Raw genomic sequence first — 23,457 nt, 5'->3', positions numbered from 1 at the left:
GTATAAAAATATAATTCATAAAAACATGATTTCAAATCACATTTTTTCAGTTATTGAGTAGCTGTAGGCCTACAGGAGTAGGCACAGCAACACTTTGATATGTTCTTCAAATCCATTTTTGTTTTCCTTTTTGAAAGTTTATTTTTTTGTTTTCCAAGTATAATGTTCACATCAATAATTCTTCTTTACTTTGATCTACTCAGATATCTTTGATCAGTCTGACAATACATAATATTGCAAAAAAATATTTCACAGTTAGTAGATAGATATATTTAAGCTGATAGTTAAAGTCAATTGAATTGTTCTATCCATTTTCTTCTCTTTTTAAAAGTTTATTTCGTTTTCCAACTGAGTAATAATTGTCCTCTCAATTCAATAATTCTTCTTTACTTTGATTCACTCAGATATCCTTTTTGATCAGTCTGACATAATTCAGTAGTAAAAAAAATATTGCACAGTTAGTAGATAAAAAACACATATTTCAGACACAGCAGTACTTTGATGAATTAAATATTTTTTCAACCATTTTTTTTGTCCTTTTATGCGTAGATTTTGATTTCCAAGTGAGTATTAATGTCCTCTCAATTCAATAATTCTTAACAGAATTGCACAGTTTATAGATAGGCCTAAGCACATTGATAGTTGAAGTCAATTGTTCTTTAAATCCAATTTTTTTTCTTTTTGAAAGTTTATTTCATTTTCCAAGTGAGTATTAATGTCCTCTCAATAATACTTCTTTACTTTGATTCACTCAGATATCCTTTTGATCAGTCTGACATAATTCAGTATTCAACAAATATTGCACAGTTAGTAGATAAATACATATATTTAGGGCACAGCAATACTTTGATAGTTGAAGTCAATTGTTCTTTAAATCCATTTTTTTTTCTTTTTAAAAGTTTATTTTGTTTTGCAAGTGAGCATTAATGTCCTCTCAATAATTCTTGTTTACAGTCATTCACTCAGACATCCTTTTGATCAGTTTGACATAATTAAGTATTCAACAAATATTGCACAGTTTGTAGATAAGCACTTTGATAGTTGAAGTCAATTGTTCTTTAAATCCATTTTTTTGTCTTTTTAAAGGTTTATTTCGTTTTGCAAGTGAGCATTAATGTCCTCTCAATAATTCTTGTTTACAGTGATTCACTCAGACATCCTTTTGATCAGTTTGACATAATTCAGTATTCAACAAATATTGCACAGTTTGTAGATAAGCACTTTGATAGTTGAAGTCAATTGTTCTTTAAATCCATTTTTTTTTTCTTTTTAAAGGTTTATTTCGTTTTGCAAGTGAGCATTAATGTCCTCTCAATAATTCTTGTTTACAGTGATTCACTCAGACATCCTTTTGATCAGTTTGACATAATTCAGTATTCAACAAATATTGCACAGTTTGTAGATAAGCACTTTGATAGTTGAAGTCAATTGTTCTTTAAATCCATTTTTTTTTTCTTTTTAAAGGTTTATTTCGTTTTCAAAGTGAGCATTAATGTCCTCTCAATAAATTCTTCTTTACTGTGCTTTGCTCCACATGATTAAGACCTAATGTTATTTTCAATTTATTTGGCAGTCACATGTCGACTTTGAAGTGCTGAGTCAGCAATTGTAGCCATGGCGTGTTTTTTTTTCTTTTTTGCTTTTTGTATCTTTTTTTAAAATTTTGTTTTGTCTTGAAGTATTCTTCAACTGCATATATCACAATAATTCCTGATGTCTCTCTGATGCCATTCATTAATTTTGACTGGTTTTCCAACGTAAATAACTTCTGCACAGGAGGGGGCTACAAAATTGAAAATTTTCTGGAGAAAAAAAAAGAAATCTTTTAAAATTGGATGGTAGGGTACACCTTCAGCAACCACAAAAAAAGTGTTATTTTATCAGGTTGAAAGATTGTTTTATATGTTGTTTCTTTACCTGCATAATTGTATGCTTTCCACATAATAAGAAGGCGAGGTTTAAGAATGTACATTATCAAGGAAAGTTCTGGAGCGGCGGCGGTTGAACCTTTGTCTGATTGAGCATAAACAACCATGCTTCTAAAAATAAAAAAAAATTATAATTTAATAGTCTCTGGGAATATAAATAATGTGATGATTTGAAGGTAGGTGATAGATGAAGATTAGTAGCTATGTACGGGGCGCTGTTCGGGACATTGCTATTTTTTTAGCAATGTCTCGAACGGCGCTCCGTAGCGATGTGGAAAAATACCATAGAGAAACTTAGATTGGAAGAGAAGCTAACATTGAATGAGAATAATCCATTATAAATAATAGTATTAATATAATTACTATAAAAATATGACCATGATTTGTGATGCTATTAGAGTAAAAAGCACAGAAGATTTTAATTAGACAGACTCAGTACCATCTAAAGCTCTGTCTACACTATCAAACTTTATGTGACAACAAAATGTGATGTGCCCATATATAGACACGATGATGTCATATAACTACCATATTTGGATTTTTGTCAAACTAGTTTGATAGTGTAGACAGTATTAACCACCTGTTTGGGTGCAATTGTTTGTCACTTCACGACAATTACCTTACCTGTTTTCTGTTAGCTTCCTCCTCCTCCATTTTCTGTTGTTCTGTTATCAGAGCTTGATTCAGTAAGCAATTCTTGTAAAGACTTGCTTGGCGTTTAGCTTTTCCAGAATCCTGAGATATAGAAAATAAGAAACGATATAAAAGCCATTGTTCATAGTTTTTTTTAGGGATGTAAAAAAACATGGTAAAATAATGTGTATCAAATTGTAATCGTCTGGGTTCCAAATTGGACACAGCATCATTTAGCTGATGGCAAAATGTTGACCCTTTTATTTTTCGACATAAGTGGATCATAATTGACGTGTAGAATCACAATACCTCAATACAATACATATTTTTAAAAGTCGATATTGTGGCCATTTTTCGAAAAAAAAATTCCTGTGCTGTTTAATAAAACCACTTGAAACATAAAAGCACTATTATGCGTACCTTTAACAATTGCATTCGTTGACGTTTTGGAAATGCTGCTGCCTCTGTAACAGTAAACATGGTTAGGGTTACATTTTAATCAAATTTGACCTTTAAATACATGCAATCTGTTCTTTGGAATATTATTATTATTATGAAAATATAACATTTACCTCTTTTTAATTGGCATTTGCTTGTCATGTATATCTTACCAAAAATCTAAAAAAGAAACAATAAAATACTTTAATACAATTTTATTTTCATTGATCCTTATACTAGGTCCATCTATCTGAGAATGTAGTATAGTAGCAGCAGTAGTGACACCTATAATATGCACTGTTTTAGGCTGATATTTACAAAATAAAGTTAGCTTACGAAATCAGAATTTTGAATGAGCATTTCAACTACTCCGTTCCAGCGGAGTATCAAGGACTTTGCTTCAAAAGCAGTCAAACCATCACTAAATAAATAACAAAAAATGATTTATTTATGTTTAGTGTCTACTGTACATACTAGAAAGCCTGCACACTATTAATTTATGCTTAGTTGGGTTAACCCATCACTTACCATTTTTCGGCAAAGCTTGGACCAAAGACAATGCCCAGGCTTTTAGCAGTCATTGCCTTAGCACGCCCTTTTTGATGTAGTGTGATTCTAATAAAAAAAGAATGAATGATTATTTTTTCAATTGTCTAAAAAGTCATGTTTATTCAATAGCATGATTATATTGAATTGTTGATGATAATGATGATGATAATGATGATGATGATGAATTGTGAGATTAGAACAATGTTAACATGCTTATAGAATTAATATAAGATATAATCATAATTTATTTATTATTTACTTTTTCAGATGCATAATGATAATTTTCAGGATACTGAAATTTTCATATGGCATGCAACGAATAGAATCTTTAAGTGCTGTCAAAAGTTGATTATTGAGGGGGTTGTTACGACCATCAATATGCAAATGAAGCTTCATGATGTTGTGAAGTTGAGCTTCCACACCAGTTGGTATAATCTGTACCTAAATAACAACAATCACAACTTTCCATTATTTAATTATACTCAGTGACATGAAAAAAAAAAACACAAAAAGAACAAAAATGGATAACACATCTAACTCTTTAAAATGTGACTTTAGATGATAGGTTAGTATATACTATTAGCTAGATAAATTAATTAGTTGTATAATGTATAACATTTATAACTGGTTAGTTCAACACTATTATCTAGAATTTTACAGAAGAACAAGTTTGAACCCAAATAGCTGGTCTGTCCAACAATCTTATAGATTGAATGAACTAATTTGTCAATTACATATTTAGTTTCAATGCTCTAAAAGATTAGATTTGTCTGAACTAATTTCACTTCATATATTTCTGTGTCAATTTCAGTTTGCATTCACCTGTCTTAACACTCGCTTAACAGAGCTTGCAATAGCTGATGGTTTATACTTTCTCATTTTGACGGCAGAAAAGTTGTTAAGAAGTCCCTTGCACAGCCTCCGGACTCGTTTGGATGGTCCGTTCACACGATAAATACCAACTGTATCGAGGTAGTTACGTTCAATCTCACCAATTAGTTTTAGAATGATCATATAGTAATCAGAGAGATCCTGTTTCAATTAGTAATAACAAAACAAATGATGTTAGTTCTCAGATGTTAGGATTAGTACAAACAATTATTGTAAACATATTAATTAGTTAATCATCCATGCCCGTCAATCATTCCAACTCAACAAACCAACCAATCATTCATCAATCAACCACCCATCAACCAACCAATCATCAACCAACCAATCATTCAACCAACCAAAAGTACCCATCAACCAACCACCCATCAACCATCAACCAACCAAAAGTACCCATCAACCAACCATCAACCAATCAATCATCAACCATACCAACCAACCAATCATCAATCAACCAATCATCAACCAACCAACCAATCATCAACCAATCAATCATCAATCAACCACCCATTAACCAACCACCCATCAACCAACCAATCATCAACCAACCACCCATCAACCAACCACCCATCAACCAACCAATCATCAACCAACCAATCATCAACCACCCACCAACCAACCAATCATCAATCAACCAACCACCCATCAACCAACCACCCATCAACCAACCAATCATCAACCAACCAATCATCAACCACCCACCAACCAACCAATCATCAATCAACCAACCACCCATCAACCAACCAATCATCCACCAACCAATCATCAACCACCCACCAACCAACCAACCAATCATCAACCAACCACCCATCAACCAACCACCCATCAACCAACCAATCATCAACCAACCAATCATCAACCACCCACCAACCAACCAATCATCAATCAACCAACCACCCATCAACCAACCAATCATCCACCAACCAGTCATCAACCAACCACCACCACCACACATATCAATCAACCAACCAATCAAAAACTACTCAAAGTTTTGTCTTACGTACCTCAGTTTTTGGCTCTGCAGGTCGAGAGAAGCAGCATTTAAGAAAAAATAAAAAAAACTTAATTAGAAAAACTATTTGTTATATATGTTAATAATAATTATTATCATTTTGTGCCATTAGGCCTAGGCTTTATACAACAGTATAATATAAAATAAAAAACGACAGTAGCTAGGCAGACTGCATGGCATATTTAATTCCTCTAATAATACAGTATTTGACATCCAAAACATAGGCCTAGAGAGGGGCTAATGCAATAATGCACAATTCACCGTCGTGCTAGCCTAGGCCTAGTCATTATATTAAATATAGCCTAATATTTATTTATTTATTTAACATGCAATTCAAATAAAAAAGAATCGCACGCGGTTTTGCGCAATGTGTAACAGAGTACGGTCCTAGGCATAGAGCCTAGAGCCTAGGCCTATAGGTAGGTAGGTAGATAGATAGATAGGAGGCCTAGCTAGAAGCTATAGGCAGGCCTAGCTACTAGGCCTAGCTAGGGCCAGGCCCTAACTAGGCCTAGGCCTACCTTGGCTATGCCTAGGCTAGCTAGGGCCCACCACGAACAAAACATTTTGTTGACATTTTTAAATGCATAAATAAAGTTATTTTAAGCAACAAACATGTCAAAATTTCTCCACCTACCTGTGGCGCTACTGTTTAAATCTGAAATAAAATTATTTGCTCGGCGAAATAAAGCCATTATTTAAAGTTTTTTGAAAGATTTGTTGAGAATATTTTATTTAATGTTCACTGAATCTCATCAGAAATAAAACTGAACGTATGTTTGTTTAGTAACCAAGCAGGTTGCTACGATTATGCGCGTAAATATAACACAGGCGCGGCGCGTAAAACATTTTGTGAACTTCCTTATTGGCTGAAAAGTTTTAATATTGTGACGTAATGTCACGTGTTACTCAACGGTAGGTTGTGTGACGTAGGTGTCGATTGTGATTCTCTCTCTCTGTGTCACGTCTATTATACCCCCTTCTTCATCTTCTTCTTTCGGGTACGGTACTGCTTAACGATCCTTAAGGACCAAAACAAGCAGTGTTTGTGTGCATGCGGGATATTTGATATTTAGTCTCTGATTTCAGGTGATATGTTTTTAAGTGTTCCTTTAAAGCTTCCTTGAAATATTCACTTTCTTCAATGTTCTGTATATTTGGAGGTTTCGTTCCCCCTACTTAGGTGGCCGGTCCCCTTCACCTCCCCGGCCGGCCAGCCATGAGGCATAGCATTTATTCTTTTACTGAATCACTGATACAAAGTATCAACCATGATCAAACTTCCAAAAAAAAAACTCTTTAAAAAACGGTCTTATGTGAATAGAGACTAAAGAGCGAGCTGTTGCTACGAGCTACTACGATATATTTCTCTTCTGTTACTTTTGAGACAATTTAAATTGCTGTCTCGGATTTATTTTAGGATTATTGATAAATAAAAGAATAAAACTAAGTTAACAGAAACGAAACTTAAGTTCATGCCAAATTGGAAAAATAATGACATTATTATATTGTGGATACTGTATAGAACTCAATAGGTTACAGACAGACTTGCATAGTGCAAACTTAATCTAATTAAGTATGTGCACAATTGATTTACATTCTTGGGCTTAAACAATCCCCGTTTGGCGTTTATCCAACACACAAAATGAATTGCTTCGTTGACCACCAATGTTTCATTTTGAAGAAAGACGATTGCGCATGCGTTCTTGTAGACACCGCTGAGATTTGTACAAGTAGGCTACAGTCACTTCTTGGACTATTGTATGTTGTGTTGTTGTCGCATCAGGTCTACTACTGTCATTTGAGTTTGAGTAAATACAAAGAGACATAATGGCAAAAGAAGTGAACGTAGTTTTTAATTTTTACGAGAAGATTACACCGCCACCGAATATGGAATCGTTCCTCAAAGGCTGGTCGCATCTAGGTGGATTTGTTAAAACGCTTGATCATTTCGTTAGCGCTCAACTGCACACAAATGTAGATCCTCAAGGTAAATAAACATTATTATTTTCTTATGTCGATTCTGTAGATAATTATAAAGGAAAACACAAAATAAACACTAACAAGGCCGACGGGTTGTCGTCATCGTGTGAGTACAGTACCTAGGCCTATAAGATTTAACGGAAGCCTTCTAAGCCTAGTTAATGTTTTGTCAAACTGCTTAGAAATGGATAACAAGTGACATTTTCATTTTCTAACCTATTTGTCGCAAATTATTGTGTGAGATGTTAGTTTATGTGTGAATCTTAATTTTTCATAGAGGTAATTTATCCAAATTCAAATTAAATTCGATTATTTGTGGCTTAGCTTAAATTATTAGCATAATCATGTAGATGGACAAACAAAATTAACACAATGAATCACACATTCTGATCGATATAATTTGATGTAAATGTGATTCATACATAGGCCTACAATAGGACATATAAACTCAACATTAGCCAGGATATCTTAATCTATGTCATTGAAGAATTATAATTTATTTCACGTTGTAATTAAGTATTGATTCGAGGAGTACAGATGTGCTATTATGACAACTTGCATTAGCTATAATACGTAATTCTAATTCTAATAATTTTCGTTATTCCTGTTTATTTTTCCAGCCTCATTTAAATAGATGTTTTTCCCCCACATGAATTTGAAAATCATAAAAATAACCAAACCTTGGTTTTCATAAGGACGCAACGTCGTGTGTCGAGGACATACGTACAAACGCACACTATTAATTTGATCAATCACCACGATCTGAGATCTGTTGTGATTGGTCAAATTACTCGCGTTGCGCGTACGCCTTTGCGTTTCAACCAATGGGAACCAAGGTTGATATTATCTACGGTACCACATTTATTATATTATGAAAACTTTAGGTAACCCTTTAAAGTTTCCGGAGAAATCTTATCTCATAAAAATGTCAGTATACTCACCTGGAGAAGAATATAACAGGAAGGAAAAGGGTGCAAGATTCACATTGATAAAAGTGTTAATAAGATAATTAAATCATGATATTCTAATACGTTTATGATTGACGGCAGATTGGATAGTGAGGAGTTAAATCCAATGGTATTTGAATATGTTAACTGCGAGCGTTTCTTGGTGTTAGTGGACTTTTTCGTTTCAAAATTTAAATGCACGTAAGCCTATTTCTAAAATGACAAATCTACTCTACGTCTATAATTCACACAAACAGTCAGCTTCGAATACTCGAAGGATGCTTAGAAAAGTACATTGACTTGGTACGTTTAAATCGAAACTGAAAAGATGTTATCACAATTTGTATACATTATATCCATATGAAAACCTGTATAAACAGATTACAATGTCCAACACAGATGACCTAGATTTCCTTCTCTCATGCATGAACTAACATAAACGCTGTACTTTTCACTTTTTAAGGGCGGTTCACACTGAACTTTTACGTACACGCGCGACAAGCGTCAAATCGAAGCGAATCGCGCGAAGCTTGAAAAAGTTCGCGAGCTCCGAATTCACCACGGTTTGTCGCGGTAAAATTATGGAACATTTTACTAATTATACCGGCTGTATATAATCCACACAACAGGTACCGTACCGTACCGTCAATTGTATGCACATTCTTACTTAAGTTACTGTAGCCGTTTAATTATTTTGCGATGGTACACGTGTGTATGCAATGCATGAAAGCAATCAGTGTTTTTTATACTGGAGGAAAAGGGGTTGTGGTATGGGTGGGAGATGCGCCGTGATGATTGGAACAAATCACAAGTAATATATTTATTTTTAATACTATGTTAGGTCGTTTCCCGTACGTCAATTATTCTTTCTTTGAGGGAACACAAGAACGGATTACAAAGGACTTCGGTGAACCTTCTCCCGAATTGATCAAAGCTCTGGTTGAAGGTCATGGGCCTCCAGGCTTACAGGTAAATTATCCAGGTAAGTGTTTCTCTCGATTTAATCGCGGTCATTCATTCAGCTAGGTTCACTAGACTTGCGACCCAAGTTTGTAGTTATTGTCTTTTTTATGTTATTCGGCTTTTCGATGTTTGTCTCAAAATACGAGGTCAAGTTGTATACGTATGAAACGCCAACATATTTATCTTTGTACTAATATTAAGTCAAAACTCCGTCTAGAACCTATAGACTATAGGTTCTCACAATATACGTAACGCGAAGACGTGGACGCAACGCCAAGCAACTGGTTGACTTGACCAATGACAACCGACAGTTATATCGCCTGTGATTGGTCAACTTACTTTGCGCTTAAGTCCTTGTGTTGGGAAGTGAGAATCATTTACTGGAAACATATCCTTTCAACACATATGAATATACGATACATTTTCCTTTTTCCAATTTACCTCTTTTCCTAGGTGGTTATACAGAGATTGCAACAATGGACGGGTCCCCCATCGCACCTGCCTTCGCAAAACAACCTGATTCTTTGTTTTTATTGTCGAGTTTCAAAGTAAGTGACTTTTTACATTATTATAACAGAAAGTGCAGTTTAGAATGTTTCGACGTTTTGGTACAACATTCTTTTGCCGGAGTAAAATGAAATTACCTACTTTTGTTGAATGCGGGTCTTTTATTAGTTGTTAATGTACTGTAGGGGCCTCAGGGTATCTGTCATGCATGATGTAACTTAGACAAGATAAAAACATAAAGATATTGCATAATAACGAATTCTCTCAATTTTTAGGGACCAAAAACCGATGAAGAATCGGCAAAGTTTGAATCCGAATGGATGGATGTAACGGGAGTAACAAAGCTAAAAGCTACTGGAAACTTACAGAATGCCGCCCTCTATAAGCGATTTACACACGCCCCTTATGACGTCCTCATGTACGTTGTAAGGTGTGAATTTACAGGTATTGATACTGATGAAGGGTTGAAGATAACCAGTGATCTAAAAGAAGGAATTATCGGAGATGGCGTGGAAAGAACAAATACTTCGTTGTACAAGATTGAACCGAGTAATGTCGTCTGCAAATAAATTCGTCACGTTGTTGCGTGTCGTTTTGGCGCGCATGATTTTGATTGGATGTCTGCCAGGCTCTTCGATACTTAGTTGAAGTACAGTAATGTGATTATTCTTGCCTACGTGTTGAATTGTGTTTTTCTTTTGTAAACAAATGTGTTATTAACATTTTATAAACAATCATTTTTTGACGGATTTAAGCGTTAAAACGAAGGATCTCTGATTGTGGCGAGTTCATCATATACCGAATACTATAGTTGCCCATATATCTCTCAAAGATTGCCTACAGGGGAAAACTGTTAAATTAATGTAATAACATCTTTTATATGTGCCTACGTTTTTAAAAATGATAGTCTCAAACTCAAAGCTTTTCAAGTTAAAATTGTATTTTAGTATTAGGCCTATCTGTAGCTTAAAAATGTTAATTTTAGAAAAATATACACATACTTATTGAAACGTAAATATTCAGATGTTTCAATGTTTATCATCAACTATGAATAAATATATAAAATATAAGGGTATTCAATATTTTTGTGAAGTATACACATGCAAGTTTTCGAGTGTCATTTGACACACTTATACATTCAATTATTTACGAATTATGTAAACACGATATATTACGCAATGTTGTTTTAACAATTTGAATTTCTTTTAGCATCGACTAACGACACTAGCTGACAAATCATGCCCACAATGTGAATAGTCATTCGAACTCCAGATTTAGTAGCCGTGTTATGTAATCCCCTAAATGATCTCTTTAGACACTTTATCCCCAGCCATCGCTTCATCTCAAAATCCGCTTCAATATTTACATAACACAGATTTCTCAAAGACTGAACGACAATATGAAGACACGGTTTTAAATTTCCATTTAGTTTCAAAATATTAGATTTTTTCCAACCCCATGCTTTCATCTTTGATGTGATAATTCCTTGAAAATCACAGAAGTCTCCAATGAAATAAACAAACACACACAACGCTGGTCGTTTGATGGTCGTCATTTCCCAGACACAATACTTCATGCGTTCGAAACTATGAAACCCATCGTTTTCAATACTCTGATCGCCTGCTTGGAAGAACCAATCATCATCAACAATCCACTGATCGTCATCTTCTGGTCCAATCACATCCTCGTAATAACTTTCCAGTCTTTCAAATTCAACCAAATTGATGCGTTCAATTTCGTTTAATTTATCAAACTCTTCTACATCTTCAAACAAAGTGTAAATAACCATAGGTAGTTGGAACTTATTCCAATTTCTCTTTGGAAATCCGTCTGCCGAGCAAACTCGTTCATGAAATTCAAATAAAAGTAACTCATCATATTCTTTGCACGTTTTGATTAGATAACAATATTCTTCAATAAAAAGGTTGATCTCAATCAAGAAGTTAGTTGCCATGGAAACATTTTAGAGCATGATTGCTTGATCGGAAATATTCTAAAATGAATGGATAAGATAATAATAATGATTGTGTTATAGATTTTCAGTCTAGGAATAATATGTCGTAATTTCACAATTCAAACTCATATAAACATTATTTCTAAAAGAATTTAATTTATCTATATAAATATAAATATATTATTTTATGTATTCTACACTGTGTTTGATATATTCCTATACTTAAATCATACTTATGTTATAGGTCGCCCATGCTTATAGGAAAAACATCTTGTTACAATTATTATAATCATATAAATCATAAATAATACTAGACTTCTAACAACGAAACGGTGTTTGGTGAATACAGTATACAGTACGTACTTACGTTTACCTGCTGATAATAAAACTCCCGAATAAAATCTTACCAGTTGTATCAACGATGCATGTTAGGCAACTGGCGTTTATTTCAGGTGGTGAGGTATTAAGTCGCTGCAACGCACTCACTGACAAAAACGGTTAATAATTAATCATATTAATTATAAAATGTTCTAGTTTCTTTATAATAGTGACTGTAAAAACACATAAACGGCCGGGAACAAGTTTGAAAAGCGCACTCTTGTGTCAGGCTTTTATCGATCACATGACCGCTTCAGCAATTGGCGTCGGTGACTCTGTTACGGTGGTGAATAGATGTAACTTTAGCAAGTTTCAAAAATTTATTTGGGAATCTGCTGTCTATTTTACTATACTAAACCAACTAAATAAATCATTTTAATCTAAATTTGGTATTTTAAAAACTACACATTAATTTTAAAATCTTAATTATCGTAAACATATACAAGGAACTACCCTACAAATAATGGTTGAACCCAATACCTGTATAGTCGTATTATTTGCGATTGGTCACTGTGTGCCTTCGATAGCTCAGTTGGTAGAGCGGAGGACTGTAGAGTTTCAATAGTAATCCTTAGGTCGCTGGTTCAAATCCGGCTCGAAGGACATTTTTATTTAAATTTATTTATTCGAGATCAGTATTCATTATTTTTTTTTAAAATTGACTTTCATTATGGCTCCGAAATGTTGATCTTTTTTTTTCTTTCATTAAATTTATTGTAAACTTTTTTTGGTTTTAACGATCAAATGGCCGATCGATCTGGACTATTTATTATTATTATGGGTCGACCTAGATGTAGTCCTCGTCCTTTATTGTAAACTTTTTTGGCAGTTTTTACGATCAAATGGCCGATCATTCTGAACTATTACTATTATGGGTATAGACCTAGATTTAGTCCTCGTTCTCGTGTGCCTTCGATAGCTCAGTTGGTAGAGCGGAGGACTGTAGAGTTTCAATTGTAATCCTTAGGTCGCTGGTTCAAATCCGGCTCGAAGGACACTTTTATTTACATTTTATTATTGTGAACTTGTTTTTTTATAATCTAAGAACTAAAATTATAGACTTATAATTATATCCAAATTTGACTATTCACGGTTGTCTCGGCTAAATTCACAAATAAAACGAAATAAATACATTTGTTTTTAGATCTTAAGTCTCCTTAGGCCTGAATGATTTCCCACGTCATTCAAATAATTAATCACTGACACGGTGGCGTAAGCATGGACTTACGATTGTAGTATGGCGAGCTAGCTGTATGGCTTGCCTAGCCCGCGAGTACCGTATGATTTGATTCCCATCCATCATTCATAGCCATGCTTTTCATTCTTCAAAAAGATTAGGTACTCATTGGGTCATTTACTTTATGATTTATATTTATAGTTATGGATGAATAATGTCGATCACTACAAGAATTCCTTTTCATTTGTTGTGTTAATAATGAAATAATAAGTTGGATGCTGGCCAGCCTAACCATTGAAAAACGATAGGCCTACATACATTCACTTGCACATGGTCTTTCAGCGTTTGGGGAGGCTGGGACTAGTCTAGCTATCACTAGGCCTTCTTAAGTTAGATTATTCATTGGATGAAATCCGGTGATAAATGTTTAATCCTTTTTACGTGGATAGTTAGTCTGATATGTGGATAGTAATTCAATGTTATAATTAAAAAACTTACAATTTTCTTTCAATGTTTTTCTTCTCCATGTCGTTGTCGTCGATTGTTGTTGGGGTGGCGGGTGGTGGTGGTGATGGTGTTTGGGCACGTCTGACGTGTGACGCGCGCTGCCTGGTGGGATGTGGTTGTCTGATTGGTCAGGAGTTCATTACGAAACGTAAACATTATGAATACAATTACGCATGCGCATACGTCTAACGATGAATATACTGATTGCGAAATCCCATAATTAACTGTAAGTTTCAGAAATGATATATTATCATATCCAGGTAAAATTTTAAAAATGTTATTTGGTCAAAATTTACTGTTTCAATTAGAGCAAATAAAATGATAAAATATTTATTTGAGTATTTTGGTGGTACCAATATAGACCAAGTATTTAAAGAAGATATGGACATATTAACTTGAAAAAAAATCCTTTTTTTCTATAATTTTACACACAATTCAACCAAAATCCATTCAAGAAAACCTTTTGTTGCATTTCGTTTCTTTTCTTTTTCTTTCTTTTTAGCAGGTTCTCTACTAGTTATTGTGTCAATGGTGAAAAACAAAACAGCAACAAATAATAGCCTGTCTATTATATTGTGAATATTGATTATCTTTATATATGAATGACTTTGGTACGACGTTAGCTTAATGATTGCTGTAATGATCGATGGTCGAAATGATATGCAATGAAACGAAAATAACCACTCATATTTAATATTTACCATCGCTAGCTTCTCTAAAGCTATGTCTACATTATCAAACTAGTTTGACAAACAGTATGATGTGCCCAAGTATGGTAGTGATATGCTTAAATATGGAAATGATATGACATCATCATGTTGGGCACATCACATTTTGTTGTCACATAAAGTTTGATAGTGTAGACAGAGCTTAATATATTGAAATATGCTAGTAAAAAATAATTTTCTAATACTAATAGTAATAATAAAATAACAATAAATAATAATAGTGGTACTTCATTTTACAAACAAGGAGTTTTTGCGTCAAATAATTGCAATACTGCACTGTTTTTCATGATTCACTTATGGCTCTAATTTTTCGGACAATCAATTAGATTTAGGCCTACAATTGTGAAATAAAATTACTAAGATATTCACAATCACAGACGTGACTATTTACAATTTTCAACTTTTTTCACGAATATTAAATACGGTAAAATACCAAAACATTACTAGTATATACTCTCTTATACAGATATCATAAACCACGATCGTTTAAATTGATATTAGGCATTGTTAACACTGGCAATGAAGGTGGATATTGGACTAGTGTGAAACAATCTTAAGTAGAATGGAAAGAAAACGCACGAGAACTGTATAGCAAGCAGCCTTCAACTATGGCCTAAGACTTATTTATATCCCGTATACGGTCAATAGTATAGGCCCTATTTATTTCTTACGTTGTATTTATACAGCATCAATTTTAAAGGCTCTTCTACTCTGGAAAGACCCATCGATTACCGACAGCCGTCCACAGACGGTCTGTCGGTCTGTCTGTCGTTACTTAAAAGATACATTTTCCCCAAAAAACATGACAAATGAAAATTATTTTTTGAATAGGTTATTTTGTAGTTTTAATAAAGTTAATTCCTTCCTTTGAAAAAACCCCCAAAATAATGTTTTCATTTTATTTATAAAAAGACAAAACGGTTAAATTCAACCAAAAATCTATTGGCAGCCTATTTGTTGCTTTAAATTACAGTTTTTCCAGGTAAATAATTGTTTTTTTCGATCCACTGTTGGTCAAAGTGATTAACTACTATGCGACATTAAAATATATATTTTTCAGGAGGACAACATTATATTTCAATATAGGGCCTACGTACACAAATAATACCTAAAGCATTGCACAACTTTGATATGTACTCTTTAATGTGAACAGTTCATAACCGTCCTCCGAAACGGCACTGGAGTCGGTGGTCTCACTGCTCATCTTGCAATCATGTATGTCTGCGTTGTACGAGAATGAGTTGCAGTTGGCAGTGTCTTCACAATACAAGCTACAAACACCAGAACTAACGGCTTTCCTAGACGACAGCAGCGAGCTTCCCAGTGGCGATTTGTTCATCCCGGCGTTTTTGTAGGATTTGATTTCAGACACTTGAAAAAACAAGAATGAATAGTAAACTACGAAGCAACCTATGACCTATAGACTTATTACGTCATAGTAAATTACAGAGCAAACTAAGATCTATAGACTTATGACGTCATAGTACATTACGGCGCAATCCAGGATCTGATGTAAGCATACTACGCTTAAAGGTTGTTTTCAATTTTGTCAAGTTGCTGGACCAATTTTGGTCGATTTCAGTTGGATATGACGTAATTCAAAAGAGCCACTAAACTGAACTACAATTATTATTGCTTAACTGATTTATCGATTTATTGATAAATATTCATCTAAACAAAACATAATGTAATGATAATTGATATGCAACAAGCCATGTATGTCAGCAGGGCTGTGAGCATATTAATGATTTCACTTTAAACTTACGTTTACTTTCACAAATATAACCATATTGGGCATCACAGCTAACACTGTCTGCAGAGTCGATTGGGGTGCATTCTGCACCAGACCACAGCGTTGACAGTGGTCCAACGAGAGCATGCGTCAACTTAGTCAGATAAACGCGTTCATCATCATCGTCAATAGTTGCTAGATGAGCGTTGATTCGTTTACACGCGTTCGCTGCCTCTTGCCACGTGATTGGTGCAGTTATCACTTTGTAACACGCAGTGGCACGGCGAACTGTTCTATGTGCATGTATGGAACCTGGAAAACAGAGTAATACTAGGCCTCTAAGTGATAGGTTATCATTGTTACAATAATTTTGAACGAATAACATTACATTACAGCCAAGCCTCCCCTATCAAGGGGAACACTCTATATTAAAGGAAACTTTGTTGGGTTCCGAAGGTGTCCACATAATAGGGGTTTATGTATAACATAATTTGGATATTTCATACCTTGACATATGAGAGGGCCAATTCTGAAGTACGCTGATTCAGAGGAGTCATCTACGTCCGCTATTTTGAGTTCTTTAATTGGCATCTCTTCTTTGTCAATGATGTCGCCCCTGTCTTCCCGCCAACTTCCATCATTTGCATATCCGTTGCAAAGTGCGCCATTGTAGCACGAATCTTGAAATACAGAATTTAGTTAAAACGTTTTTTCTGGTTAACATTTTCATCACTAAGACGCATGGAAGGACGTAAATGCAAACAATTACCGAAGCGTAATATAGGCTTGATGACGTAGACGAATACTGTTTTCTGCTTTGTCTTTGCCTACGTCACAATAGTGATGATTCCACTTCTCGTAAAGCTTGGTTCTCACTAGCGACGCAACGTAACGCAACCTACGCAACGTAAGAAAATGCACTTCCAATAATTGTGTTTGCCTCCGCCTGCGTGAAATTAAACCTGTGATTTTTACAGCACTGTTGCGTCGTCGGTTCCCACTTGCGATTACGCAATACATCACTTTGCGTCAATACGTCGCTGCGTTGCGTTCTAGTGGGAACGATCATTAAGGCTTGGTTCCCACTAGAGACGCAACGCACTGACGTAACGCAACGTAAGTGATTTGACCAATCACAAGTGATGGATTATTCGAACGGTGGCTTGTCATTGGTCAACTCGCTTGCGTTGCGCGTACGTCCTTGCGTTGCGTCTCTAGTGGGAACCAAGCTTAAGAAGATTATTTTTTTACGTTGCGTAGCGTCGGAATTTTTCTTCTAGTGGGAACCAAGCTTAAAGGTGTGTGGCATTGAGCATTAACGTGGAACTAGCTAGGTTATGTTTTCACAACTCTTGTTTTCGAAAATATGGTTATTAGTCATTAATTTGTCTATGAAAAGCATATTAACTTATAGTCATCCCCTTACGCGCCGCCGCGGCTCAGTGACTTTTTCTGTTAACCCTGTTGTGAGGAGCAATATCACTGCTAGGTTGTAGATGTAAAAAGATAAAAAACATTTTGGTACATATGGCGTAGCATATGTATACTTGAGCTCTGGTATCGAAAAAAACTTGTCAGTTAGGAAATGGATATTATTGAGATATAAAATATAATTTGCATTGCAGCGCAGCGTAAGCTCAAAATAATGTTGACAATCACTACGTGATGAATCATACGAACTATCGCTTGTTATTGGTCAACTCAAATCACTTATTACTCACCCGTTAGCGAGCAGGGACAGCCTTCTACAGTGCCAGGTGCCAATCCCCAGTTCTTCATTTGCACACCTGTGATTGACAGCCAATAACTACCTCCAAAGTGCGCTTGCATAACATCAATCTGTACAATCAAACAATAAAGATTTAATGAAAATTATCAAGTGAAAAAAGTAGGCCTATATTTGAGTGATATAACGGTACAACAGTAAATTGACCAATCAAAAACAGGGAGGGAGCGATAGCGAGAGGGGGTGGGGGGAGGCAGGCGACTCAGCCTGTTCAACGGTCCGTGGAATTGTTTGTATCCGCATGCGCAGTGTAAATTGCACGCGCTCGGTAGTCACCTCTTTCGAAAGCCTGCTATTTGCTACATAACATGAATAATGACTTACGTTAAAATACTGCTGACAGGCATTTGAATCTGCTGTGAGTGCCATCATCTGCGCATCAGATGCCCAATACGTGAATACCTGTAAATGGGTCGTCGGTCCTTCCACAAAAGTTCGATATGGTACATCATGGAATACTACAGTAGTGACTAACATAAAGGAGAAAATACTATACATTAGGGCTAAAGTAGTACTTGTATTTATTTTAGCCTTTAGGAGGTAAAGAGTAACTGATAATACAAGGTAACACTGACAAGTTTGGTTCCTTCAACGCAACGACGAAGTGAGTTGACCAATCACAAGTGACAGTGTATGTGATCCATCGCGGTGTGATTGGTTACATTTCTTGTGTGAACCAAACTGCAAGTGTCCTGCACCAGGCTTGGTAGAAAAAAAACATGCTAAAACCATATCCCAAATTTCTTAGTTCAAATCCTCGGTCTGAGTTAGTACCAGGGTTTTTTGTGGCTAAAGAATGCTCGTACTAGTATAGTTTCCAGAGAAAATGATGCATTGGCTAATAGGTATCACCGTAAATAAAACATTAAGTTCCACTTAACAATAGGCCTACCTTCGTCTTCGCTCAATTCCAAATCACAGTACGCCCAATAAGCATCATCACCGCCATCGCCGTCTGGATCAATAAGATAAGAATCAGTCTTTTTGAATCCAGCCGCTTTCACCTCAGCACACGAATGCATAGCTGGAGGTGCTACCCCTAAAGTTAAAATAATATGTGTGCTTTAATGAATGTGATTTACATTATGGCACTGTCAACAATGGAAAAAATCATCGTCATTATCATCATCATAGGCATCATCGTCGTCGTCATCGACGTCATCATCATCATTAACACCGACATCAACATCATCATCGTCGCCGTCGTCATCATCGTCGCCGTCATCAACATTGTCGTTTCTATCATCATCGTCGTCCTCATCATTATATCATCATCATCGTCGTCATCATTATCATCGTCATCGTCGTCGTCGTCGTCGTCATCATCATCATCATCATCAACATCATCGTCGCCGGTGTAAACTCCGCAAGAGACATAAAAGGGGTATTGGTAATCAACAAGTTATGGAAGTCTGTGATTACCTCGGCATTTTAGAGGACCGATTATAAAGAATGCATATTCATAAGATGTACCGGTATCTCCAACCTGGAACTTGGTTACTGGCAGTCGAGCTCTATCCGTCAAAATCCCGCTATCAAGTCGAGTTCGGTGATCGTTGGTATCGCTATTACAAGGTTTACTGGGGGTACTACAATTTCCTAAGAGTAATAAAGAATGATTACAGTGAGATACCAATACGTCAGATTATCCGAGGCAGGCCGAACCAGATACCAATACGTCAGATTATCCGAGGCAGGCCGAACTAGATACCAATACGTCAGATTATCCGAGGCAGGCCGAACCAGATACCAATACGTCAGATTATCCGAGGCAGGCCGAACTAGATACCAATACGTCAGATTATCCGAGGCAGGCCGAACCAGATACCAATATGTCAGATTATCCGAGGCAGGCCGAACCAGCAGATAAAGACTGTATTTAATAGTTTGGCGTGAGTTACATTTTTTTCTAAAAAATGGCGAGCCGAGTTGAATGCACTGTGTATAAGCATGGATTGAATATTTCTAATTATTAAATCCATGGTATAAACAGAGAGAAAGTAGCGTCCTTATTTGCATGATTGATACCCAGAAAAATAAAAATTCTTTTAGATCAAATTTAACGAATACATTGTACTCAACTCCTAGATCTGAATTTAAGTAGGAAAATGTATTTAAAAATCAAAACTTTGAACGGGAAGGTATTTGGCAAAGAAAACAAATGTATAAAGCTCTGTCTACACCCTGTCAAACTAGTTTGACAAAAAAAAAATCTTCTAAAAAATGGTATAGTGGTATCCCCCAAATATAGTAGTTTTATGGCATCATCATGTCCATATGGGCACATCACATAAAGTTTGATAGTGTGGACAGAGCTTAAGTGGATTATTAGATTGATGAATGATAAAGTACAAAGTAAACGGATGAACAAAAAAACATTTTTGAAATTGTTAAGGAATGACTAGGTGTAGACTAAGAAGTATAAATATTGACAGAAGATAGTCTGTGTAAATTGGCCTTAACGTCTTTGAAATATCATGGTTACATACAGTATAACTTACCTGTCAGTCCGCATGCGCAAGTCCTATTATATGTTTTTCCCCCTCCCCACATGTACATGTGTTCACCGTCTCTTGATACCCACCAAGCATACGGTTGGTTTGCATAAAAATACATCCATGAATGATGACTTTCAAACTGAAATGAATAAAGAATGTAAAACTACGGGGCGCCGTTTAGTAGGACATGTATAATTATGTTTACGTTGTGAAACCAATAGGTTCATCATGTAATTCTCCGATAGATTTCAAAATATAAGGGTAGTAGACAAGCGATAGAAATATGCCTTCCCATCGGATTACAACTGTGGTGTATTTGAACGCGGAACAAACACATTGAATGTATATATAAAAGAGCGTGTAAACATAGCTTTACTGTAACGGAATTTTACCTCAACATACTGTTCACACGATGCTGATTTTTTGATTAACTGTTCTATCTGTTCCATTGTGTAACCGCTATAAGAGATTGTTCTTGAGTATCCTCCTGCGCTTTCGTACCCGTTCACAAACCTTCGAACCTCACCGTTTTTAATAATTGTTATACCTTTAAAACAAACACAATTAATTAGCGATCGTTTTATTCTGTTAACCACAAATGAATGGATGCCAATGAAAATTAAAGCAGTCAAGTGATCATATTAGGGTACGACGTCATCTATATACATTATTAACGAAAATGGTCATACCTTTTATATTATATTATGTTATTTTAAAAGCTAGATCCGGCTATAAATTTTCATTGCTATTTATCTTTTAATTATAAACCATTGTAACAACATATAACACAACTTATTTTTCCACAGTTGTTAAGCAGAACGAGGTTATTTGTGAAATATGTGGTACTACAGGAATTTTTACCGATTTTTAATTATTACTTAAATCGCCAACTGGGTAAATATTTGTAATATTCCTACATGAATCATGAACTTACCATCATTGGGGTCAGAGGTCATATCACATTCAACCTGTATACCCCCGGAACCTGCCTCCTCTGGGTCTATGGTTTTCAACCCATTTGTTAGATCACCCTGCTGTTTAAGATCAGCACAAGAGACCTGACCATTGACTGAAATAAATCACGTGACTGTTTTAGCTGATTTTAAGATGATAAACTCTGAAACGCTAATACTCGAAGATGATCATTGTTGTAAAGCGTGGTTCCCACTAGACGTATTTACGCAAAGTGCTGTATTGCGTAATCACAAGTAGGAACCAACGACGCAACAGTGCTGCAAATATCGCAGGTTTGATTTCACGCAGGCGGGGGCAAACACAATTATTGGAAGGGCATTTTCTTCCGTTGCGTAGGTTGCGTTACTTAACTTAGCTTAATAGCCATGATTCCGTTCTCATTACGTGGTTCCCACTAGCGACGCAACGAAACGCAACCTACGCAACGTAAGAAAATGCCCTTCCAATAATTGTGTGTTTCCCCCGCCTGCGTGAAATCAAACCTGCGACTTTGCAGCACTGTGACATCGTCGATTCCCACTTGTGATTACGCAATACAGAACTTTGCGTCAATACGTCGCTGCGTTGCGTTCTAGTGGGAACCACGCTTTAGGGCGCAACGCAAGAGCGTAAACGCAACGCAAGTAATTTGACCAATCTCGACGCGAAGGATGATGATCCCGTCGTCTGATTGGTCAAATTACCTGCATTGCACTTCACTCAGGGAACCAAGCTAAAACATCGCCTCCACTTTCCATGTATATTTTTGTTCATTGATTTCTTTATTTTGTTTGAAAGCATTGATTAAAGCTACTTTCACATTGTGCCCAGATTCGGTCCGGCGCCCTAAGAAAAATATCGCGAACGTTGAGTGTGCTCACATTAAGCACGAATTTGGTTATCCGTTGTCAAGCGAGGTCATTCATGCTCACTGCTGATTGGACGAAAGAAAAAAAAAGGAAGATTTCAGAAAACAGAAGGGCTTCTTAATCCATCGCTACTAATTCGGAGACCAAATCAGGTCGGATTCAAATCGTACGAATTAGGTGTGAACAATCATATGCTTTACCACTGAATCCATTTTTCACGATATTTTTCTCAGGGCACCGGCGGACCGAATCCGGGCGCGATGTGAAAGCAGCTTAAAGTAGGCCTAAATTACTTTGCTTCATTTACGAGCAATAAGAAATCTACACAATAAGAACCTGTTTTTAGTTCATAACATAGGCCTAAACATTGTAAATGATTAAAAGATTTAAGACTGATAATCGAATCAAAACATTGCACGTTATAATAACACATACACATAATTTTAGAAGAGCAAACAGCATTTAATTCGCATTCTGATTGGTTGTTAACTTTAACGCGCAACGTTACGCGCCCAGTCAACTGCTTACCTTGATACCCGGCACTGATTAACAAACTCCATATCAATATCATGTCCTTTCGATGACAATACGGCATTGTATACTTCATTTTTGAAGTCAACATCAATGGTAGTTACGAGGCCTATATCATGGTGTTAGTGCATGCCATGTTATAGAGACTGTGTGGTGCAAGAATGGACGCTACATGCATGTTTGACCAATGCGTAATAAAGAAAGGATCATATCTGAATTTTTCAAATTAACCCAAATATGAACAATTATTGATATTTATACAAAGAAATCATACCTGGAAATAACTAAAGGTGCAAATTATTGATTAAATATTCGATTATCGCATTTTCGTTGTCTGATCATCCGAGATCCTTTAAATATAGCAACGCTCTATAATAAGGTTTGACGTATTATGATGCCCAGTGTGGACACGGGAGTGGCGTGAGGGAATGGAAATAAAAGAGGGAGGCCAATTCGGGGTTTGGGTTTAATTTTCTTTTAGATTGGTTTGGATTT

The 23,457-nt window shown here is 35.7% G+C and overlaps 4 protein-coding genes and 2 non-coding genes across 7 annotated transcripts; 3 read left to right on the top strand and 3 right to left on the bottom strand.

Moving 5' to 3' along the window:
* Positions 1 to 1,923: 1,923 nt before the first annotated feature.
* Positions 1,924 to 4,562, bottom strand: LOC144838769 (GEM-interacting protein-like). Its single transcript, XM_078694282.1, has 8 exons — positions 4,371 to 4,562; positions 3,808 to 3,989; positions 3,528 to 3,614; positions 3,336 to 3,420; positions 3,134 to 3,179; positions 2,982 to 3,025; positions 2,553 to 2,663; positions 1,924 to 2,039 (listed from the first exon to the last, which is right to left on the bottom strand). The coding sequence occupies exons 1-8, from the start codon at positions 4,560 to 4,562 to the stop codon at positions 1,959 to 1,961; spliced, it is 828 nt and encodes a 275-aa protein (XP_078550408.1). The 3' UTR covers positions 1,924 to 1,958.
* A 2,630-nt stretch (positions 4,563 to 7,192) lies between these two features.
* Positions 7,193 to 10,879, top strand: LOC144837098 (uncharacterized). The gene is made up of 4 exons (XM_078692102.1): positions 7,193 to 7,438; positions 9,220 to 9,360; positions 9,795 to 9,889; positions 10,124 to 10,879. The coding sequence occupies exons 1-4, from the start codon at positions 7,279 to 7,281 to the stop codon at positions 10,415 to 10,417; spliced, it is 690 nt and encodes a 229-aa protein (XP_078548228.1). The 5' UTR covers positions 7,193 to 7,278; the 3' UTR covers positions 10,418 to 10,879.
* Positions 10,880 to 10,998: 119 nt separating this feature from the next.
* On the bottom strand, positions 10,999 to 12,273 carry LOC144837087 (uncharacterized). Of its 2 annotated transcripts, none has more exons than XM_078692082.1 (2): positions 12,166 to 12,273; positions 10,999 to 11,841 (listed from the first exon to the last, which is right to left on the bottom strand). In XM_078692082.1, exon 2 carries the CDS (start codon positions 11,800 to 11,802, stop codon positions 11,035 to 11,037), a length of 768 nt encoding a protein of 255 aa, XP_078548208.1. In that variant the 5' UTR covers positions 11,803 to 11,841; positions 12,166 to 12,273; the 3' UTR covers positions 10,999 to 11,034. The 2 variants fall into 2 exon arrangements, with proteins under 2 accessions (XP_078548208.1, XP_078548216.1); XM_078692090.1 differs by having other exon boundaries at positions 12,170 to 12,242.
* A 424-nt stretch (positions 12,274 to 12,697) lies between these two features.
* Positions 12,698 to 12,783, top strand: Trnay-gua (transfer RNA tyrosine (anticodon GUA)). The gene is given in 2 exon segments: positions 12,698 to 12,734; positions 12,748 to 12,783. It is a non-coding gene; the product is annotated as a tRNA-Tyr (tRNA).
* Positions 12,784 to 13,089: 306 nt separating this feature from the next.
* Trnay-gua (transfer RNA tyrosine (anticodon GUA)) lies at positions 13,090 to 13,175 on the top strand. Its single transcript is given in 2 exon segments — positions 13,090 to 13,126; positions 13,140 to 13,175. It is a non-coding gene; the product is annotated as a tRNA-Tyr (tRNA).
* A 1,401-nt stretch (positions 13,176 to 14,576) lies between these two features.
* Positions 14,577 to 23,139, bottom strand: LOC144837658 (uncharacterized). The gene is made up of 11 exons (XM_078692864.1): positions 22,960 to 23,139; positions 21,543 to 21,677; positions 21,001 to 21,155; positions 20,612 to 20,747; positions 19,533 to 19,709; positions 19,003 to 19,149; positions 18,435 to 18,580; positions 18,046 to 18,163; positions 16,831 to 17,004; positions 16,358 to 16,636; positions 14,577 to 15,963 (listed from the first exon to the last, which is right to left on the bottom strand). The coding sequence occupies exons 1-11, from the start codon at positions 23,051 to 23,053 to the stop codon at positions 15,701 to 15,703; spliced, it is 1,824 nt and encodes a 607-aa protein (XP_078548990.1). The 5' UTR covers positions 23,054 to 23,139; the 3' UTR covers positions 14,577 to 15,700.
* Positions 23,140 to 23,457: the final 318 nt, after the last annotated feature.

Source organism: Antedon bifida, chromosome 1 (assembly GCF_963402885.1).
Source record: "Antedon bifida chromosome 1, ecAntBifi1.1, whole genome shotgun sequence".
Taxonomy (NCBI): Eukaryota; Metazoa; Echinodermata; class Crinoidea; order Comatulida; family Antedonidae; genus Antedon; species Antedon bifida.
This window is presented reverse-complemented; position numbering and strand designations above follow the sequence as displayed.